Raw genomic sequence first — 22200 nt, forward strand, 5'->3', positions numbered from 1 at the left:
TGGATGCAGCTTTGCTGCTTTTCCACTTGTCTGTCTCAGGTATCCTAGTCCTTTCTCTGTGCTTTTCTCCTGACAGCACAGCTGATTGCTGAGGCTCCTAGTACTTCATGGCTTCAGCCCTGTCTATGGATATGTGCTGACGGTGTGCCCTTTTTTTTTTCCATAATTATCTTCAAATTCTACTCTACTGTTTCAAAGAAACTAGTGACTGTTACCCTCTAATAAGTTCTCACTGCACCTTTGGCTTTGTCCTCTCTGTGGAGTTAGTTGGTGGCCTTTACCCTGACTCTCCCAGCTGAGTACAGTGGCCTCAGGTCATTGACTTGTTTTGTTGCGGCAGGCTCCTGGTCTGTGTTGGCTGCCTGTTTCCTGTCTATGCTGCACTTCGGAAGGAGAAGATCTGCTGTAAAAGAGCAAACCCTACTTTCTAGGTATCTTCTCCTGATCTGCTCCAGTGCTTGTTACATGAGGGTGTATTGCAATGGTCCAGGGTAGTCAGGTGGGTATTTCATGTGTGCTTATCCATGTCAACAGCTGCTTTGTTGTCTCTGCTTTTTTATCATCTGGAGGGAAGACATCAAGTCCACTGACTTCTGACTTGTTTTACCTGGGATTTTTGTTGTGATGTGCTGTGGCCACGATTTAACAATGGTATTTGGTATTCTGAATGATAGGCTTGCTGTTGGTTTTGACAAAGGGTTGTGGCTCTGTTCTGTGGAACTGAGCAGTTTTAGGTCTTTGGAGAGCTAACCAAGTTTCCTCGAGGCTGGGAAATTTTTCCTTTTCTTGGGCAGTCTATTTTCAGTGTGCCTCATGCTATTGTGCATACACTTATAATTGGCATTCCATAGTTGATGAACACCCCTGCTATGCTTACACACTCAGGTGTGGAGTACACACTGATCTCACTGTCTGAGCTCTTACCAGCTGTAACGTATTTATTCTCTGTCCTCCTTGAACTTAATCACAGCTTAAGCACAATTCTTGCCTTTTGCCCAGAGAGGGCACCTAAGATGCCATGGCATGGTATATGCTATAAGTTATTTCTGATTGTATCTGCCAAGTCTTAAGGGTTTATCACATAGTTAGGCTTGTGAGATACACTTATAATCTTGGTCATATTTGTAGTTATTTAGCTCACTTAAGTAATGGCTTCTTCTGATATCTTTTAATGACATAATTAGTGTATGCATCCAGTGGGGCTGAAGGAATTTGTCTGTGCTAGAGATGAGTCACTAACTCTCTGAAAGTCCTTTTTTTTCTGGGGTTGCTCACCCATGATAGACTCAAAGTAATAATGCATCTTAGTTTTATGTTTTATTGACAGTGTGCACTTACCCATTGCCCTCAGATGAGAACATCTCCAGCATCTAGTTGTACTTTTGGCTTTAAATGCAACTGTTAGCATTGCTTCTGGGATTGCCTTTACAATCCAACTGGAATCATATTGGCAGTAGGTCAGAAAGCATTGCTAAAAACGTAGTAATTCTCTATCAGCTTTCTGTGGAGCACAGACTGAAGGTCTCCAGATATGCTGAAGTTCCTCTGCAGAACCTTCCTTTTTGTCACTTTCTGTCAAGGGTGTTTTCTGTCTCTGCATGTGTTGATCTGATTTTGAGGTTTTTTGTTTGCCTGTTTTTCTGCTATGCTGATCTCTAGCACTGGATTATAACCCGATTCTCTTTCCTCTATATCTCACTGCTGCCTATGGACTGAACCTTTTGCATTTCATTTACCTAAAACCGCATATACATTGGATGGTGATACTGCTTTTCTCTGTAACTTCACCTCTTGAGCTCCTGCAGTTTGAGCCTGTATTTTTAGGGTCAGCTACTAGCTGTTACCATACTGGTCCTTGTCATGGATAGTTGTAGCTGCTTTAGATATTGAAAAGCATTTCTGTAGGGAATCAAATCCGTTCCAAACACTTCTTGCTGGCTGGAATAATATGTTCATTGAATGATCATTTTTCATTAGGAAGTACTCAAGATTGTGAAATTGCATTCAGGGGTTGGAATTCTCGTCCTCTTAATGTAAGTACTGATTTCCACTAGTGCTTCTTCATTTGTGCTTTCCTGTTGTGTGTGTGTTGGTTGGGTTTTTTTACTGTTTGTTGTTTTGTGGGGTGAGCTGTCAATATGTTTTCCTATAAGTCTTTACAGTCTGTCTTTTAAGGGAGTAACCAAAAACCCTAGGTAAGTCGTCTGAGTATTTCTTGTATTTAATGCATTGCTCTGTGTAAAGGTGTCTCTTTTCTTCTTTTTCCCCCTCTACTTTTATTTGTAAAAAAGGCTTTATTTCTTCGGTATGGTCTCCTGTGGCCGACATGGCATATAATGTTCTTAGCAGGGTTTTTCTTAACATCCCGGCTTTCTGATACATTTTCAGAAGTTAGTTGTTGTGGATCCCATAAATGTGATGAGATAGATACCAGTGTATCTAACGTATCGTATGCTAAATCACATGAAAGGGGTCCTTAGAAAATGCAATTGGCTTTCTTTATTTACTGAAGAACCATGACTGCAGTTTAGTTTCTTAGGGTTGTGCACAGAAAATACCATGCTCTAGATTCTCTGCATCAACCCTGCAGCCTTCTTCAAGAACAATGCCAGCAGTTTAGGAGCTGGTGCAACCCACAGTGTTATTAATATAATGTTCATCCTTGTTTTTCAGTGCAGTTTTTTTTACCAATTATGGCTATGTGTTTTTTTTTTTTTAATGGAAACTGTAAGCTTTTTTGTAGAATGAACTTGAATCTGCAATAACAACACAAAATGTTAGTATTCAGTATTTCGTGTTTTTTGCTGTGGCTCTGTTACTGTGCAGTCTTGTATAGATCACTTTTCAGAGAATGAGATTGGTAGCATCTGTACTGCTGATAGCAACAATGTTTTGTTCTGTATTTTCAGCCTTTTAATTGCTATATGAATGGTAGGGGTGTGTTGAAGGAGCTATAGGGAAGTTCTTGGGTGCTCTTTAAAACATTGAGTTGAGACAGATGTTACAAGGGAGACATGTTAGAAGCCTTGACATAGTGAATGCACTGATATACCTGAAATGAAGAGTAAGATGTGAACAGATGAGTGGAATATAACTCTTAATCTGGTAAGATGTGATGCTAGCAGGAGCCAAGATATCATTTCTGTAAACAGTGGTTGATGCTGCAAAAGATATGTATCTGGGAAACGTGAAAGATGGAAATACTTAACACTTGCATGAAAGTTGTCAAACAACACAGAAAACAAGGACTGCCCTTAAAAGTTCTGATACGGTTTTTGCAGTTTTTTGGGTTTTTTTTTGTCTGTAGAGGCAAGAGAAATTTAAGAAACTGCTTCAAAAAGCAGTGCAGTCAGTCAGCCCTAGTAGCAGGGGTTCAGATAATAACAACCAGGTGCTCTGTGTCTGTACTCAAGAAGAGTGACTGGGAGATGTTTGCTGCTGACGTGTGGTTGATAATCTCTGCCCTTCATGAAAAAGGGGAAGGTGAAAAAAGTATGAGTTGACAAGTAGCTGTAGGTTTAATAGTTTTGGTGCAACATGAACAGGGTGGGTAAGCGTGTAACAGGTAAAATGGAGTGAGAGAATGATGAGTGCAGTCTTTTGTCTGCAGCATTGGCTATTGCTAAGGATAAATCAGAAAGTTAGTCTGGCTCAGGCTGAACTTAAATAAGCTAACATGTGAACCAAGCTGGATTTAGAACATTTTGTGATGAATCTGATTTTGTCCTAGCTTGCTAGACTATTTCCTTGGAGTTCAGTAAATCCCATGTACTCCTTTGGTACGGGTCTAATTTTGTTATGTAAGGTATTATATGCATTCTTTATAGAAGAAGTCTGTCGGCCTACAGAGAGGAGTGTTCTACTGATGTCACAGAGATTGTCTTCTCTGCAATAATTTGTCTCGATATTGCTTAAAGTGCTTCTGTTTGATCCCACAGATTGGAGTGGCAGACAGATGTTGGAAAGCGAGATAGTCATATGGTAGAACTGATTTACTTCTCGTTGATATGGCTTTTTCAGTTTTGCTCGTTTGGCAGCAGATGAGAGGTAAGAATAAGATTACCCCGACAAAACGTTTGGCTCATATGCAGCCTCATTTTAAAATAGTTACACAAAAATCAAACCAGGAAGCAGATACCATAGATAGAGGTGGAAAAGCTTTCAGTCCTTACAGGAAATAACTGCTCTAATCCAGGATGAGACTGAAGTATTTGCAGGCTAGTTTTGAAGTACAGTATTGCTAAATGGAAGCCATTAAGATCTCTGCAGCATGTGAAATGCATCTGGATTCTTAGGAAAAAATAGTCATGTGACTTGCACACACTAATTGAGGCTAGTGGGGCTATACTGTGAGCAGTAAAACAAGCATGGCTTCTGCTTTAATTAGTCTGTATGCTGTGGAAATTTTCTGTTGCTCAGCAATGTTTCATCAACTTGCTTCTGTTTTGCAAAAGTAATGAGATAATTCACTGGATCATATTTTCTTGTTCTTCAGTAGCGAAAATGAGGGCCCACAGTGCCTGATAGATTATAAGTTTGTAGACTAACTGTTCTTAGCAGTGGCTTGCACTGTGTAACTTACAGGTGTGATAGTATGTTCTTACAGAAGGAATGTGAGTATTCTGACAGAAGGCTTGCTTTCTCTAGCCTTTTGCACATCCTTTAGAAATAGTCCCTTAGAAGTCTGCAGCCTATGAACTGGTGTTACTGTTGTAGACAACTATGACTAGTTTAGCTTTTTTGAAGGGAAGAGGTGAACTGAGTAGGAAGTGATAGAATTAGTAGTAATTTTTACTGTGCGTGTGTAAAATTTTAGCATCCGTAAACAGGATATGGAACAAGTGAGTAGTTTAGAAACATCTTATTTTAATGCTCTAAAGGAATTCTAAGGAGAGGTGAAATGCTGCAGTCTATGTAAGCCAAATGTAGCATGTATGTGCTACCTATATATATTACCAATTAAACTTACATCATATGAACTTGAAGATTTCATGTACTTGTAAAGAGAACATTGTATTTTATTACAGTAACAAAGCTAAGCTTGAAAAATAATTTTGAAACCTTTATCAAAATTTGTTTTTTTTGGTTTTTTAAATCTAAATCAAGGCATTGACTCGTACTGTCACCTGCTAACATGATTGAACGTCGCCAAAAGAAGTAATATTGGCCTCCCATTTAGAGAAGACTAAATAGAGGCAGTGTGTAAATTGTTCTCTTCTCTGGTGTCCAGGTCACATGGGAAATGAACAAAATCTGTTTTGGACTTGGGCTTTTGCTGTGGACTGTGCTGTGTCCTTCACTGAACCAATCAAGGTGTGGGAATGGGCAATGACCTGGATAAAATAGAACACTTCAAGTAGCATGCTGAGTGAATGAGTCCAGCAGAGACTAGACCAAGCAGGCTGATGGAAGGAAATTGATTTGTGGAATTTTACTTCCACGTTTGGAAGTGCAATGCTGAAAGGTCTGTTCAACTGATTGTTGTTGTTGATAGAGAAGGATAAAATCCAACCTGCTTTTCTTTAGAAGACAACTGCTCAAAGAAGTACAAAGTGCTTCTCTTAAGACCTGCTTGCAGAGCTATCGTGATGTATCAAGGTTACATCCCATACCTTCTAGAAAAAACAGTGACAGGTTGCATGTTAAGGTAATCCCAGTACTGCTCCAGCTGGAGTGATCTATGCCATTAACCTGTGTTATCTTGAGCAATTGTCAAAGCTTTGGCTTCCGGGGAGCAAGTGTGTGCCGAGTTCCTGCCTTGCCAGAGATATAGCCAAAACTCTGTTCTGGATCCTGCATGCTAGACAACTGGGGGAGCAACAATGGGAGAAAGAAAATTAAAGGGATTGGAAACCTTTAAGAAATTTCAATACCCTTGCTTTTCTCTCTCTCTCTCACACACATGATTTGTTATGACCTGGAATACCTACAACAGTTCTGTATTTTGTGACTTGTGGATGGTGACTGATGGAGCTAAGGAGACTTGCAGCAAGCTCATTGTGATGAGGAATCTCCACTGTCTAGATATAGAGTTAATGTAGCAGAGTGTGGCTAACAGAACAATACTGCCACAATAGTAGGAAGAAGCAGTTTTAAAGGGGTTAGATGCTGTAAGTGGCAGGATTAGGGTCATCTACACTCTTGACATAAGTAGTGATTAAGAGCTGCTTTTAAGGTATTCTCTTGTACTTTTGTTTTACCAAATAAACATAGGTAAAACATGAAGGAGGCCTTTGCAATTCTGGCAAGCCTTTTTCTCTTATTTTCTGCTGGCATAATTCCTCAAGTCAAAGAAGTTATGTCTGCCGGTGCAGGTTTAGTCTGGGGAGGCTTGAGTAAGTTCTAGCAAAAATATTTTATTCAAAGAAGGCTATGCTCATCTTATAAGCCCTTTGCTGGCATAAAGCAAGGTATAGCTGTCCTGAGTTAGCTCACAGCGTAGATTTGGCCTCAGTGTAAAGGTCTGGGCAAAGCTCTTTATTTGAACTAGGACTTAGTTAAAGAACATGTTGTAAGAGAATGAGGTTTTTCCCCCCTGGCCCTGGCATGTAACATATTGCCAAAGAAGTCATATTAGTGTTCATTTTTTTTTTAATAGCATCTCAACTGGGGCTCCGAAAACAGTCATTTTCAGCTCCAAACTTCACTTTGAAATTCTTATCTAGGTTATGCTTTTTAGAGGGGCGAGGGAGAAAGCGGTCTCCAATCCATCTAAACACACCTGATTCCAAACTTGGGTTTGTTTGCTTGATGTTCAGGTCTGCAGACAAGCTCTCTGTAAATATTTAATTAAAGTGGTTACAGTGGTGTTTCGCTCTGACACTCCTAGAGTTTGTAGTACTTGTGCTTTGCATATGAGCTTGCTTTTTTTCTTCATATTTTAACTGTGCCGGGTTGGAGGATAAGTATTCAGTTTTAAAAGTCACTAATGTGAGATGGAGGAGCAAAAGATGTTTAATGCACAGCATTTAGAAGAGAGCATGCGTCTAAGGTTTTGTTTTATGAGAAAGATGATCTTTTTTTTTAATCCAGAGCAGCCTCTTTGTCATCAGAAAAGAGTGATGAAGGGCAGAACAGTGCTGACTTGCTGCTTTTAAAAATACTCTTTTAGAAATCCAAAACCAGTATTTTGAAGATACCAAAAAGAAAAATATACCACAAATATAAATAACGTGGAGACAGCCTTTGTTTCTCAAACATGCATTGCTATAATATTCAGATGTCTCATATTAGAGCTGAGTTTGCTTTTCTTCTGTCTGTAAGCGATTGGTTAAGCGTAGTTAAATATTACTAAGAAAGGAAAAGGGTGTTACGACTTCTCTGTAATTAATGGATTTGTATCTAATCTTCATAGAGTGGTGAATCTTTTCAGAGATGAGTGAAAATCTATACCCTCACCCTGCCCCCATTTTGGATTTCTTCTCTTGTTCTAGCTAGTGTTACAAATTGCTTACCACTCGTGTGCTCACTGCCCCAACATCATGTTGCACAACCTCCATCTCCAGTGATTTGCAGCAAATATTCTAATTAAATTGTTTATCAGTGCTCCTCTATTTGTTTGCTCAAAGCTAAGTGCTGTATGAGTTAGATAAATGTCTTTCAAGTGGATGAAAGAACAAGTTCAGAGGCAGTTAGACAGTCACTAAAAGCTTGTTTAAGACCTTAAAAGTAGCTCTGCTGAAGTGCGATTTTTTTTGAGTTCTTTTTATTTGAAGAACCTCCACTGACAGTCATTAATAGTATTTTGGCCTAATAAAGATTGACTTAGGTGAACTAGTTTCTCATACACTTGTAGCAAAGATTCTCCTATTTGCACAGAACTGTATTTGTTAAGAGGCTCACATTTTCCCTGCCTTTTTCATTACAAAAGCATTCTGCAGCCTTTGTAATCTTTCTGGAAGTTCCCTCTCCTGAACCGTTTCAATTTTTCTTGGTTTTCTCTGACTTCTGTTCTTTGTTCAACATCTTCATAGAATTTGGCCTTCTGGAATTAAAATGGTTATGTCAAAATATTTGATGGTCTTAAGTGAAGATTCTGCTGAGAGACTTTCTGAGACGTTCCTCTGAAGAGCTTTCTTTTACTTGTCACAGATGACTCAGGTAACCCCCCAACAACTCTGCTAGATGACTGAGAACCAGTTAGGGTTGTAGTGAAAACAGCTTCCTTCTTAACCAAGTTTTCTGCATCTTTTGAGGTTTGTTGGGAAGCTCATGTTTTCATATGCCTCACTGTTGTGTTTTTTTAATTATTGTTATTTTTTTCCATAATGGTTTGAGAAAGCTGATTATTCTGTCCTCTCAGTCCAGGAGCAATTGCTCATTTTTTCCCATGAGTGCAGTAGCTGATTGGAAAGAGGCAAACATCTCACAGATTTCAGGAGCCAACTGTATTCTTTCCCTGCTGAGAGCCCTCTGGAACTCTCTGTATCTGTCTCAACAGAAACATGCAACTTGAGGTTAATGTTTCATTCCATTTCTGTCTCTGACTCCCCTCAACCTAGCACAGTCTATGATCTTCCTTTACTCATTCTCAAAGACTGTGTGTGGTTGGGCTTAATCTTATGTCACTTCATCACTGGGGAATGTCACTTGACTCACTTCGCACCTCTCTACATAAGCTGTCAGTCTGTTTTCTCAGTGATGCTCAAATCAAAGGAGCATAGCTTCTGTGTGAGCACATCAGGTGAAATTCCCTGGGCTTTCAAAAGTGCTTTCTGCCCAGCAGTGCCTGTTAAGCTCCTTGCAAATTCTGCGGGGGCTTTACAAGGAGCTGCTAGGTACTGAAGTGTTGTTTTAGAGAAACATGCCTGCAGCCTGTGGCCAGAGTTTGTAGTACATCGGTGACTCCATACAGAGATTATTGCTCTGTAACCACATAACATAGTTGCTACTCGATAATGATGGTTAATTATGGTTTCAGTTTATTATGTCTCATGATTGCCTTTCCTGTAATCTCTTAGTACATGGAGTTTGGTTTTCTTATGTAGGAAGAATCTCTGAAAATTTACTCTGTAAAAGTCTGGCTAGTTTGTGTCCGTCCCAGATCACTGGAAATCAGTGGGCATCATTGTAGTGCCTGATCTCTGTATTGTGCCTCTTTTGCCAAGCTAGCAAGCTGCCTTGACTTTGCTAAAATGCCTTCAGCACATGCATGCTTAGTCTCATAGGCAGATATGCCTCAGTTCTACTTGACATTCTGGTGGAATAAGCTGTTTTATGGAGACACCTTAATCAGGTGGAGTTGGGACTGAAGTAACTAAGGTACCTCAGCATAAGCGAAAGTATGGCTATATACCCAGACCTACAGGTCATCTCAGCAGATGACTGGAGTAATTCGAAGACAGTTCAGAGCTCTTTGGGTTGAGGTATCCAAAAGTGAAAAGGAGAAATGGAAGGCAAATGAAGCTGTTTATCCCAGGCCCCCTGAATTGAAAGCCTCTAAAGTGCTCATATTAGATTATTGTTCATTGTGCTAACTGTGAATGGCGATAGTTGTGCCCTGGGCCCTTTGCATCTACCTTGCCCTGCTGTTTAGAATACTGACTTCTCCTTTCACTTGCTATGTGAATGAATTGGCAAGCTTTGGAGGTGAGCCGAACTGCTCAAAGTGAGGGAGGCTGGGTCTTCATGTTCCTGTTTGGTCAGTCCTAACTTAAAATATAAATCTTGTAGTTACTTGAATGCCAGTGTGTTTGTTGCTGGTTTCTATGGTATTGCTACCATAAACTTTTCATTTTTAGTTTCTGATGAGCTACAATGGCAAGAGGTATTTTTCTGGCTTTAAAAAGGGGACACTCTGAAAGAGTAGTTATATGCTCACATCTTATATATGCTGTAAGGCTTCAGGCATAGAACAGGAAATAAGTGAGAAGGTGAGGTAGTCATAGCCTACTAGGTAGCCATCCCCAGGTGTTGTGCATTGCAGGCTGATGTCGAGAAGCTCGGTTTTAGAAGTGAGAATTTGACTAAAATGGTTAGATTGGGAAGCCCAGCACTAACTCCAAGCCAGAAGATTGTTTGTGATTTTGGCTGGTGTTCACTCCTTAAGCAAGTATTTGAAACACCCAGCAAAATAAGCCCTACAGACAAATCCTGTTTCACTGATGGGGGTGCTAGAGGTTGGTGCCAGGATATTCTCTGTAGTCTTGGAGAGCTGGAGTACATGTGGAAGGGCTGTCATACTGTGCTCTGCGTGGAAGGAGACTAATTCCTGAAAATAGTTTCTGTACTGATACTTCTGAAGATTCTGTGGTGCTCAACTCCTGGATTTTCCAGATCTGGCAGCAGGTTACATTTACAGTTTTGTACTGTGTTGTGGGTTTGTTTGTTTGTTTTCCCTCCCCCTCTCCACTTAGTGGCTACTGTGGCCCTGGGACTCAGGTGCTGATTTTTATTTCTCCCTTTCTACGGTGAGCATGACTTAGGAACAGACTGATTAATCTGATGGGTTAATGACTACGCTAATATCCCATCACTCCTGAAGTTATAGCAGCCCACAATGCCTGATTTTGTCCCTCTCCCTAGAAGTTCCTTGCCTCTTTCCTTCCGAAGAAAGAGGGGACATTTTCTATATCGGCATGGGTAGGTAGGAGAAGCCAAAGGCTTGTGATATAGTAGCAACCTGACTGCCTTTGTTAACTTCCACAGTTGCTTGTCTTGGCCACAGAGAGGAAAAAAGCTTCTTACTGTTCTGTGTTAAACTTGTTTGATGTCCTGATGAGAATCCACGTTCAGAAGAGCCCCAGGGCCTGCACAGCTGATTGAGAAGAGTTTTAAGCAGGAATCTGGATCAGTCAGGCTGCTGGCTGTTTCACCTGGCAACTGACAGTCCTGTTTTGCTGCAGTCTGGCCCCAGGCCCTTTCAGAGGCCTCTGGGCAAAAGATAAATAATCTCTTTTATTTGTCCTAGGCACCCGTACAGCTCCTGGTATGGCTGGCAATATCTAAGACTCTTGCAGTCCTCCAGTGTGTGCTGCTGTAAAGCTGAAAGGTGACTTACTCCAGTTGTACAAAGAAAGAACAGAAATGCATCAAAGGTAAAAGAAATCCACAGCCACAGCTTGTGGTCATTGCTTTCTGACCAGTCTATTACCAGTGTATGCTTCAGCTGTACACATGACTTAATTTTTGGTTGGGTGTTTCCGGCTTGTGGTTATGTGATGGGAAGAGAGGAAAAACACAAACTGGTTCTCTAGTATTAAGTTAAACAGTTCTCCAGTGTGTTTGGGACAGTGCATGTGGGATGAGCAAGTGTTCTCTGGGGAAAATAACTTGTGGGAAGTACCTCTAAAGCCCTTAGACCCTGAAGAAAAGTAAGATTAGACTTTTGGGTTGTGCCATGCCACAGAAGAAAAGGAAAACTGGTCCCTGCAGAGTTTAGAGTGTACTGTTAACAATGGGACACTATGCCTGGACTTCTGTTACAAAAGGCTTAGACACCCGTCGGCATTTAATTACAGCTGACTTTCAAAATAGTCCTTCTGTACGTAAAAGAACATTTTATTATTAAATATGCACTTACCTTCATAGACTCAGGAATTTTGAGTGTTTGAATTGGTTGCAGAAGCAATTAAGCACCTAAATCCCTTTTGAGATGAGATCATGCCAGTTCTTTTCATAACAAGGGTGTACAATGTTTATTTCTGCTTTTCATGGAACTGCCGCTTACAATTTTCTGTTCCTTTCTTAAATGGTCCTTTGACTCAGATAACTAAGGCTAATGTCTCTTGTTTTATTGCTACGGCACTGTGGCTGTTGCCTTATAATTATAAGGCACCTGGGAGGAATTTTAGTTTAACAGTGATCTTTCTTCAACATGTTGTTACATCACCCAAGAAAAGATCAGAGAGATAACCCTTTGCCCCAGGGAAATTAAAGAAGATAGAGCAGCCTAAGCAAGCTAAGCTATTTTGCAAAAAACTATGTGGAAAGAGGACCTCAAAGGAAGGTTAACCCCTAGGAAAAGAAGATGGACCACTAATCAACTCCAGATGTTGGAGCAGAAATGTCCCAAAAAACTTATGCTTAAGTGTAGGTGACCTGCTGAGACCATATGGCAAGGTAGAACAGTGACAGCTCATGCTGCTGTTCACAGTATTACTACGATTTCAGGTAACGGCTAAAATGCACTGTAATACTAGGTGTGTTCTAACTATATCTGCAGAATGACCAGAGCTTGGATAAAGCCGATTTCATTATTAGTTCCAGCTGCCAAGCAACTGAATAAGTCCACTATCTTTATTTTTTTTAATTTTTTTTTTCAAGTACCGTTTCACTCTTAAAAGAGAAGTTTTTGCCACAGACACTAGTATTATGATCTGAAAACCGTTGTGTTCTTCTGTCTCTGGGAGAGAATAGTTAAAATATTATGTGCTCTGAAGTCCTTTGGGATCAATAGAAGTTCCAAATTTGAAACTTCCTTTGATTTTGAACTGGTGTGGAAGTACCCTTGGTCAACAATAGGTATCAGACCAGGAGCATTCAGTGATGAAGGGAGCAGAACTGTTGGAAACTGTCTGGTTTTCTATTTTGTTAACTTTGTTTCTGGTCATTATGAAAGTACTTCTTAATGTGGGCTTAGATTCTTTGTTAATCTGAGCTGGATTCTGCAAAAAAATTGGCTGCTGTGAAATCATACAGTATAAGATGTCTGATTATTTTAAACATGAACATCTGTAAAAGTACAGTTTCACTAAGATGGTTGTCCTTCTTCTTGAAACTTCTTTTTCACGTTTTTTAACGACTCCATGTATTGATATGTAGCCCCACTGCTGATTGAAGGTGACTTAGGAACATTCAAGTACATGGCCTCATTATTGCTGGTATTTTTCACATTGAACGTGAAATACTCTCATCACAGTTTTATATGTGGTTCTCTCTTCAAAACTCTTGTCTAGAGACCACTGAGGAACTGTCCCTGCTCTTAGATATAGCAGCTGCTTGCCAGAATGACCTCTGTAGTTTGAATGTATAAGCCTTAGGAGTATATACAAGGGGTATTTGTAGCAAGGAATTTTGATGCTGTCTGAAAACAAGGGGCCCGTAAGATTTCAAAATGGCTATCATTCGTGGCTATCTGTCCTGGTAGGGATTAGTCTCTAGAGAAAGTGGATTTGTCTTCTAAGGAATTACCTGCACAACTGAAACAGTGAATTCAGGTACCTTTTCAATTCTGAGAAATCCTTTAAACTTGTAATTTATAGTTCTTCAAAACGTTGACTGAAGAAAGGGCCGCTGGGTGGTGCTGTTGTCTTGTGGTTGACCAGCATAAAAACCATGGCACTTCAGAGAGTTTACCTGAAACGTTAAGGACTTCGTCTAGAAAATCAATCTTTTCATAAGGTAGGAATCTGAGATTCATTCATGGTAGTGATGAGCATTTTATGAGCACTTTGTGTCACCTGCTTGAGAAGGGAAAGTTAAAAGTAGCTTGGCTTGTTAGGAGCATTTGGGAGGCCATGTTTATAATGATATGGAAAGGTGAGCAAACAAAAAATACCACCGCTACTTACCAGGGTGGAAACCCAAACCTGAAAAGCAGTAGGTAAGGAGTTGCCTTAAACAAATGTTTTTGTGTTTGATGAAGTTTTTTTGAGTAAGGTGCTCACCTGAAAATCCAAAGCACATTGAAGAATTAAAAAGGAATATCAAAAGTTATTTTAGGAATGCTATTTATCACAGAGAACAAGAGTGAGCAAGTGTGTGTGTGTGTGTATACCATGTATACATGTGTGTATGTCTGCACACAGACTTTTCCAGAAGTAAGGGATAATAAGTCTAAAATTAAGTTATATATATCTACAATTTATGTAGTTACTAAGGTAGAAACAGAAGCATTTTGGAGAAACGTGGTACTGTGCACTGTGAAGACATATATGGTCTGGTTTCATTCCTGTTTGTTGCCCTGGAGAAGAATTGCCAAATTTGAGCCTTGGATTTGCCGAGCCAAACAGGGATTGCAAAGTGAGATCATGGAATCAAACTGGACTAGTTGATGGTTTGGAGCCTTGCCCTGGAGGAAAGTGTTTTTGAGAAAAAAGTTTCCAAAACTTAGTTTGCTCTCATTCTGTGGAAAAAATGTTGGTCAAGATGTTTCTTTCTAAAGACTAAAGGTACTGTTGGTATCATTGCTTTCAGGTGCATAACCTCAGTCTTTTTTATTTTTTTTTTCTTTCTTGCTGGAAGTGAAGAAGGGGAAGACACTCCTTTAAAATCTACTGTTTAAATAAAAGTGTGCATGGGGATGGAAAGCACAAGTTAAGCATGTCACTGACTTGACTTTAGGGCTTTCTTGAACTTTAGCATCTGCCTCTTATCATTTGCTTACAGTAGGTCCTTTGCTAGTTACCTCTCTGGTTAGGAGGTTAAAAGGAAAAGTTAGTGACGTGCTGTTTAAAGGCGTGGAATTCTGTCAGAGGAAGAGATTAAAACTGGAGTTTGGAAGCGATCCAGTTTCAGTGAACTATGTGCAATTTCAGAAAGGAATAGTTTTTTCACTTTGCTGCTGCTCTCGTTATTATTATTATTTTAAAGAGTATTCATCTGTATACATATGCGTACATACCAGCACAAGGGCGTTTTGTCACCACTGTCTGAAAAGTTTTAGGATACTGAATGCTGTGACCTCTGGTTTATGAAAATCAAGTAACAGAATGAGTGAGTTTATGGACTGAGTTGCCTCTTGTTTTTTCTATTTTTTTCTTTTTTTTTTTTTTAATTCACCAGTTTGGGCGAACTATTTGCAAATGACTTGAATCCAAAGAGTGTTTGTGAAAGCTGAGAATACAAGGGTTAAATGTTTACTTAATTAATTTAGGGCTAGCTCATTCTCTGAGATAGAGTGCTTCAGATGCGGTCATGCTTCCAGTATTTGTTTTCTCAGCAAAAGCTGTGGAGGATGTCATTTGTGGCTGTTTTCCCCTCGGAGTTCAGGAAAGGGCTAGCTCTGCCTCTTCAGCTCACAGTCATGGCATTTCTGATGGAAAAATTTCTGACTCAGATTACTCAAAGTTTACCATGTTCATGTCTTTGTAAAGGTTTAAGAAAGTTTTTTTTTTTAGGTGCTAGTAATAGCCAGAAGGCTGATGATGTGTCTGAAACGAAGTGCTTAGTCTAAACCTTAGATGGTAGAAGGTACCACTTTCTTCTGCTTGTTACAGCATGCTGCCAGCTACTTTGCTTTCTTGGTGCTGCTAGAACCAAACGTGGCTTTATTCCACTTCCAGAGGAATGCTTTTTGAACAAGCAGCATTGTTACATATCAGTGTGTTTGGTTTCTCAAATGAGAAAATTTGTCTACCTGTATTCTTATCACCAAGTCTTCTGTGACCTTGCAGGAAGTCAGCACGTCTACCTACAAGGGGGTGCCTTAGAGTTGCTGCAGGAGCAAGCTTGAATATGGTGTTTTCAGAGTGGCACTGGGATAACAAAAACTGGTCAGCCAAGTAGAAATGCTGCTTTTATGGTAAGATAGGCTTAAATTTTAGTAGTGAGCTCACTGTAGCATCTATTGGCAGAATTTCAAATTTTTTTAAGTTTAGTTACACTTGAACTTCGTGCATGCAAAACAACGCTGAGAAAGTAAACCTGCTTTACTTGCCCCACTCCTTTTCCCTTCTCAACCAGGATGCACATTTCTCTCTGTCCCAGCAGCAGGGACATCCGTGCCATATAATAAGGTTCCCAGAGCTATCTGAATTGCTGGCTAGAGGGAGCTATGTGATGTATGACTGGTGGAGGAAGGAATTGAAACAGGATGTTGATCATATTTTTTTATTTCTTTTTGTTCTTGATCACATATGAGGTATGGCATAATGCTACTGAAAAAGTAGATGGCACTTCAGATTTAGTCATGCCTAATGCTTATTGTAGTTCTATTGTGAGATTCCAATAGCTTGCCAAACATGGCTGCTTATCTTCAGACAGTCGTGCCAGCAGAAAAGCAATCTGCCTGGCCCTGAGACACTAGGATGGGGAGAGTTGATGCGCAGACAAATTATGTGTTGATCCCAAGTGGGCAAGGGGTGAGGTGCCAGCCATGCAGTACAGGGATTGTTGCCAGGTGGGTGTCTCCAGACCTGGTGGATACCCAGAATTGGCATTCTTCTAATTTGCTCTCCTAAGTTAGTAAGTGCCTGAGCAAAACATGAATAGAAATGACATAGGTAGAAACGTAGTTCTGCTTAGCTTGGGTTCGTGTGAGTGTAGATGGGAAGGTTAATTCAGGTGCTTCTGCGATGTAAGCTGTGTGCAGGAAAGTTCTGCCGCTGAAAGTTGCTGCTTGCTTCTTGAGCTTTGGCTTAAAGAATAGCTAATAATTCAGAGAGTTAAAAAATTCTCTGGAGAAGGAGTGGTAGGATGGGCTAGGAAAGACAAAGCACTATGCTGGAAGCTGCTTTTCAACAAAACGTATCTTCTAATCTAAAATTACAATAGAATGTTTAGACAAATAACATAAAAGTATAATTGCAATAGTGACTTGGAATGACATGGCCAGTTTTGCTTTCTTGTTTCCGTTTAGCTTACAGTTAACTTTGAATGTGCTTAGAGGATGTTGTTACTGCACTGTGGTTCAGAATGAGGCTTGCATTTCAATACAAGCTTAAGACTGTTTATTTAAGCATCACACAGAGTATTCTTACCATACTGTAAGAATTTCCTGGTAATTGTGTTGGTTAATTTATGGCCCACTGCATAGAAGAACGACCTTTTTCTTAAGTGGTACTTAGTGAATTTAATTTCTTTTCTATTGTTTTAGTAAATAAACTTCCAGACCTAGCAATATGAAAAGTGGTCTCCTTGCACAATAATCTAAAATCTCATTAAAACTATATAAGAAGCCTATAACATAGTGCATTTTGATTTTTGTATTTGGAGTAGTTATAAACCCTTCTCATCTGGATGCTGATAATGTTTGTCATTAAGTGGAGATGTCAGTACATGTATTCAGGAGGCCTAGGATCTGTAATAAATACAAAGCCCATGTATTACATACATACAAGTCAACCCTTTGCACATCCTTTAGTACTATTAAGCTGAAAATAACATAGAACAGATCTAGGAAAATGGCATAAAACAAATCTGGGAAACTGTTACTTTCAAAAAGTGGAAGTGAGTTTAAGGTGATAGTAACCATCTTGGTGTTAAGTAAAACATTTGCTTTACTAGTAGATGCTTCAGATGGGAGCACAGATGAGACCCTTGTCTCAAAAGCCTCCTTGCCGATTGGCAGGAGTAAGGAGGCAGCTCCAACCAGGCCTCCTGCGCTGGCCGTGGTGCTGAAGGGCAGAGGTAGGCACTGAGGGCAGCTGCCCCCATGCACGGTTGGCTGGGTCAGCCTCCCACTGGGGATGAATGGGAGGGAAGATAAGCTATCTGTTGACGTGGATCTGGCGCACAGCTGTTTTCTTTCCCTCTCTCTGGTGAAATGTTCTGAAGTCCCAAAGTCACTATGGGACTGCTCTGTCTGTCTGTCTTGAGTAGTCTTTGCCAAGCCGATGGCAGATCCTTGTTACAGGGGTGTCAAGTAGAGTTTGGTTTTTCAAGAAATGCTGCGTTCCTGCTGTGTCTCATTTAAACCTACTGAAGATTTGGAATACAGTTGGCACATTTATTCTCTAAGCGTAGAAAAATGGGTATTTAAAAGAACTATTGGGCAATGCAATTGCTTGCTTGGAAATTGCGTCTATTCTAAAGTTTGCTTTGGGACTTGGAATTGAGTCTTTTAATAGGAGAGACAATGTAACCTGCATAACCTTATCACTAGACCTGCATTTCTGTGCTAGATGTTTTTACCTGTGTACAGTGGAGAAAATCTTGTTTCCTTCTGCTTATTCGTTTGAAGGACTGAATGTGTTTGGGATGAGTTATGTAGAAAGCAAGGGTCACTGACCCTTGTTCAGAGCAAGTGTTTCCAGGACTTCGGTTTCTACAACCATAGACTGTGGGTTGCAAATTTAGCTAGTAGTACTAACAGCAGTGCTGTCTTATTGTTCATCTTTTGTCTTCTTCCAGTAAGTCAGTCTCTATTTATGTGTAAAAAGTCATAATACGAAACACCTTGCAAGAGCTGATCCCTACAAAAATAAACAACTAATAGTAAAAATGGAATCCTCATTCCAATAGAAAAGTGAAGCCAGAGATTAAGCTTCCAAGAAACCCTAGGGGTTTTTTTTTATGTCCTTTGTAATAACAAGTAATAACAGTAAAGGTCAAGATAGCTCTATCGTCCTGAATTGTGCTGTTCTTTGCTTAGAATGGTGAACCCTGCTGAGGCTCAGATCAGATACATCTGATAAAGAGGACAGAACCAACTTGTTTATTTCCAGAATGTATCAGAGAACTTATTTATGATCCTTCCTCTTTTATAAAAGGCAGGTATTTATTTACATGGTCTGAGGGAAGTTAATGTGTTAGAATAGTTACTACCTTTCCTTCCCCTTTTGTGTGCTGATGGCATGAGATCTTAGTACAGAATGTAAAGGAATGAGGTGATCAAAGATTATACTGTTGCCAAAAAGAGCAGTTTCACCCTGCTCCTAGTTGCCTGTTGCCGCTCCCTTCCACACTGAGCTGCTGTGTGGGAATAGCAGGGTGAACTGAGATTAAGCCACTTCCTGCTCTTGGTATAGTTTAGGGAGTTTATTTTTCCTTAATAGGTGACTGAATCTGAGGTCCAGTACATCTGTGGATATATTGCCTTAGAGAACAGTTCATTACTCAAGGAATAACGATGTAAATCTTAGTGTTTAAAAATATTATTTTGCAAGGATGTTGTTTATTGTATAATATGATGATGATGCAATGGGAATAGAAATATAACAGATTATTTGGTCAAAAGTATGTTTTTGCTTTGCCTAGTAGTCTATGCTGTAGAAAATGAGAGACATCAAGAATCTCATTGATAGCCTTACACTGAAGAGAACTTGATGAAAATATCTAAATGGATAAAAATGGTTCTGTACTGGGCTATTTTGTATATTTGAGCTCTGCTGTTTATAAATATTTGCAACTAATTTGGAAATGCATTGAGAACACTATGTTTTCAGTTGAAGTATAGACAGCATGTATTAGAAATGATTGAGCTATTCACATAAGTAAAAGTAAATAACAGCAGGAAATCTGAACATACTAACCCAAGCTGTTGTTGCAAAATGATTGTCTACAGTAATAAGAAAATAAAAATAAATACTAGAGATGAATTGTGAAATACCTTGATTTTCACATTCTATTGGTGATTGTTGTTTGGCATTTTTTTTGTTTTAACAAAAAGAAATTTATAATACAGATTTTGTTACCTCTGTCCTCAGTGGGCTCAGACAAGGTGTGACACAGAATAGGAGTGCAGTAGAAACTTTCTGCTAATGAAGTTAGTCCTTCCTTAGCAGAAAGACAGCTGAATTTTAGCTAAGGATAGCGACGGATTCTTGTTGGTTGTTATTATCAGTGCCACGTGATTGTCAGGTTTTTGGTCATTGCAACTACTCCCTCTGCCATTCTGTATAGCAAGGTGATAAGTGCTGTAGGTCAATGACTGCTAGTTGCACATTGTCTATTTGGTATCCTGTATGAGATGGGCACCAGTCTGTAACTGAGGCAAGTTCTTGCTGCACTGATGCTGTTTCCACTGTCCCTCTCTGTAGTAGATCCACAGCATAATTGCTGTCTTGCCTTCAGCTGTTAAGAGAGAGAGGTGATGCAGATGCTGATAAAAACTGTGGATGTGGATAAATGTGTCTTCTTTCTTAAGGTATTTAGTGAGCATGTTACAATATTCACCAAGAAAGGTCAAATGGATTTTTTTAAGAGCAAGTAAAGGAATGAATGATAAACTTGTTTTTCTGTCTCCTATAATGCACATAAATCTTATTTATATCCTAAATCTTAGTTAGGATGCCAAGGCAGAAAAAGTAAAGCTTACCTTTTCACGTCCCAAGTTGCTTGAGTTTTCAATCTAGTTTCACACCGTGCAAACATTACTCAAACCTTGGTGTACACAGTGATGGCAGAAGCTTTAAAGCACTCACATGTGGAAGAGGAGTTAGTTGGGTAGGGTTGGAAGCTGTTTTCCTCTTTCTGTCTCTTCCATTAAGTCACCATTCATTTATTAATTTGGAGAAGAAAAGTAGATTTGATGTTCACTGAAGAGAGTGCATCAGATACTGTGTATCACTTCTTGTTCATTGTTAGGATTCTTCATCTGGTGCTGCATGCTTGTTGACTATAATATTGTGATGAGTGATTGAATAGCAGTGACGTGTCACTGAGAGTGAAAGGTAGCATGTTCTTGGGTTCAAGATTAGATAAGCAGGGCAGACAAGGAGAGCAGAACACTGTAGGAAACAAGATGTGGTAGATTATCATGTGTTTTTGTAGTACTGGTGTTCAATAATATGGCCAGCTGAAGGCAGATAGGAAAAGGTTAAATTCTGAATAGAATAATTGTCCTTTCCTTCCAGAACATGCTTATCTAGGGTAGGCAGAAGAGAAGTGAATAAGAAAAGGCAGGTGTAAGTAGGCCCTTACAGAAAAGGGAGAACACAGGACTATGAAGCAAATTTTGAAATCTGTCTTAGTCTGCAGGAGAGATACTGGGACTGCTTCTGTAAGCAGGGACTCTTGCACAGATTATGGAGAACATGGTTTAATTGCTAAATGAACAGGAATATACTGCTTAGTAGATTAGGAGATTTTATCAGTAAAGGCTGGAAAACCATGCAAGATCTGGATACTCTTGTAGCTTTAGGCAGTTCTCTATAGAAAGCCAAGACAGGCTGTTTTAAGACTTCTAAGCATGCTTGGTCATAAAATAAATGGGGATGCTAAACATTTCTTAAGTATTACATCTTTCTTGATTCTTCTTGATGGTACAGAAAGTGACCTGATAAGGTGATGGATAGTTAGCACAAGAAAGAAAAAGTTATGCAAAAGGATGACAGGAAGGAAAGAGAACCCTTCCAAAGAGGTGTCTGGAATTATTTTCCATTTCAAAAAAGATTAGGTTTGGGTGACTTTATAAGCCTATGGGAGGAGATATTGCTAGTTCTTGAACCTGCAGGATCAGTAACCTCTGAATTGTTTTGGATCACTGTTGGGAGCTCACAGGACAGTTGTAGTCCTCCTATTGTAGAACAGCACAGCATAATCAAGTGACTAAGAAGTGAGAGCCAACCCACCCTGCTCCAACAAAATGAAGTTGTCTTTGATATATATATATATATATGGAGAATAGGAAAGAAAGGTTATATTTTCCATATGGTCTTTGTTGGAACTTGTTTTTCCTAGGGGTCATACAGACTCAAAGGAAACTCTTTTGAATCCATATCTAAAGGTTTTAAATCTTCCTTTTACATATACTTTAAAGAATGCAGTGAGCACATTTAGATTTCACTGCATGTGATTACCATGTAAGTTCTTCTGATTGCTCAGAGTTGCAAGCACTATTGGTTGAATGTCGTAGATGAAATTCTATGGGTTGCAATAGTTGTAACATATTCTTGCTGCTTCCTGGTATTTAATAAAACTAGTGGACTTAAATAATTTTAAACTGCTCTTACTTTAGCGTAAAATTAAGATAACTTGTTGACTTAGCATTGTTGTTCCAAAGAGTATAACATTCTCCAAGAAACAGCACGACTCATAGATGCATTCTGTAGGAGAGGGTTCACACAGTATTTGCCATAAATTGTTGTCTGTTGCTATGATACTATCAGCGAAGATCAAATATTGGATAAACACTGCACAAGTCATCAAAGAGATCAAGTAATGTATATAGCTAAGGGGTGGAAATAATTGTGGCTTTGGTAGAGACCAGGGGAGGGAGGTTCTTGACTTGAAGAACAGCCTCAGAAATGCCGTACACTAGAGAGCAAAATGGTGGTAGATAAGGAACCTTGATGGTGGAGGAAAATAGAGGATGACAACCTTAAAACCACTCAGGCAGGAAGGAAAAGGCATCCTAGTTAAAATGCAGTCAAAAGTTATTGTAGGAATCTCTACAATTTTGTTGTTGTTGTTTGGTATTTTAGAAAGATTCCTCCTTCTTCTCACACAGTAGCCTAGACAGCACCTTCAAGACTCATTCATAAAAAATATTTATGGGCGATATTTTTTAAAACTTAGTTGTGGGTTTTTTTTTGTTTTGCTTTATTCTATTTCATTGATTAATTTGATGGCTCTTTGTGATTCTCATTAATTAGTTTG

At 39.5% G+C, this 22200-nt stretch overlaps 1 protein-coding gene across 3 annotated transcripts in view; it reads left to right on the forward strand.

Annotated features, from left to right (window-relative positions):
* Nucleotides 1-360: 360 nt before the first annotated feature.
* SLC4A4 (solute carrier family 4 member 4) overlaps nt 361-22200 on the forward strand; it is a 232555-nt gene continuing 210715 nt past the window's right edge. Inside the window, exons 1-3 of one of the 3 annotated variants that reach the window (XM_046940813.1) lie at nt 361-499; nt 10910-11036; nt 13203-13341. Coding sequence is in view for 1 of the 3 variants with exons in the window: in XM_040699727.2 (XP_040555661.1) it covers nt 11026-11036 (11 nt within the window). In the remaining 2 variants the exon portion in view is untranslated. The remainder of the gene's footprint in view (nt 500-10909; nt 11037-13202; nt 13342-22200) is intronic. The other 2 variants (XM_040699727.2, XM_046940815.1) reach the window with 2 other exon arrangements.

The sequence above is a fragment of the Gallus gallus genome, chromosome 4, assembly GCF_016699485.2.
Source record: "Gallus gallus isolate bGalGal1 chromosome 4, bGalGal1.mat.broiler.GRCg7b, whole genome shotgun sequence".
NCBI lineage: Eukaryota > Metazoa > Chordata > Aves > Galliformes > Phasianidae > Gallus > Gallus gallus.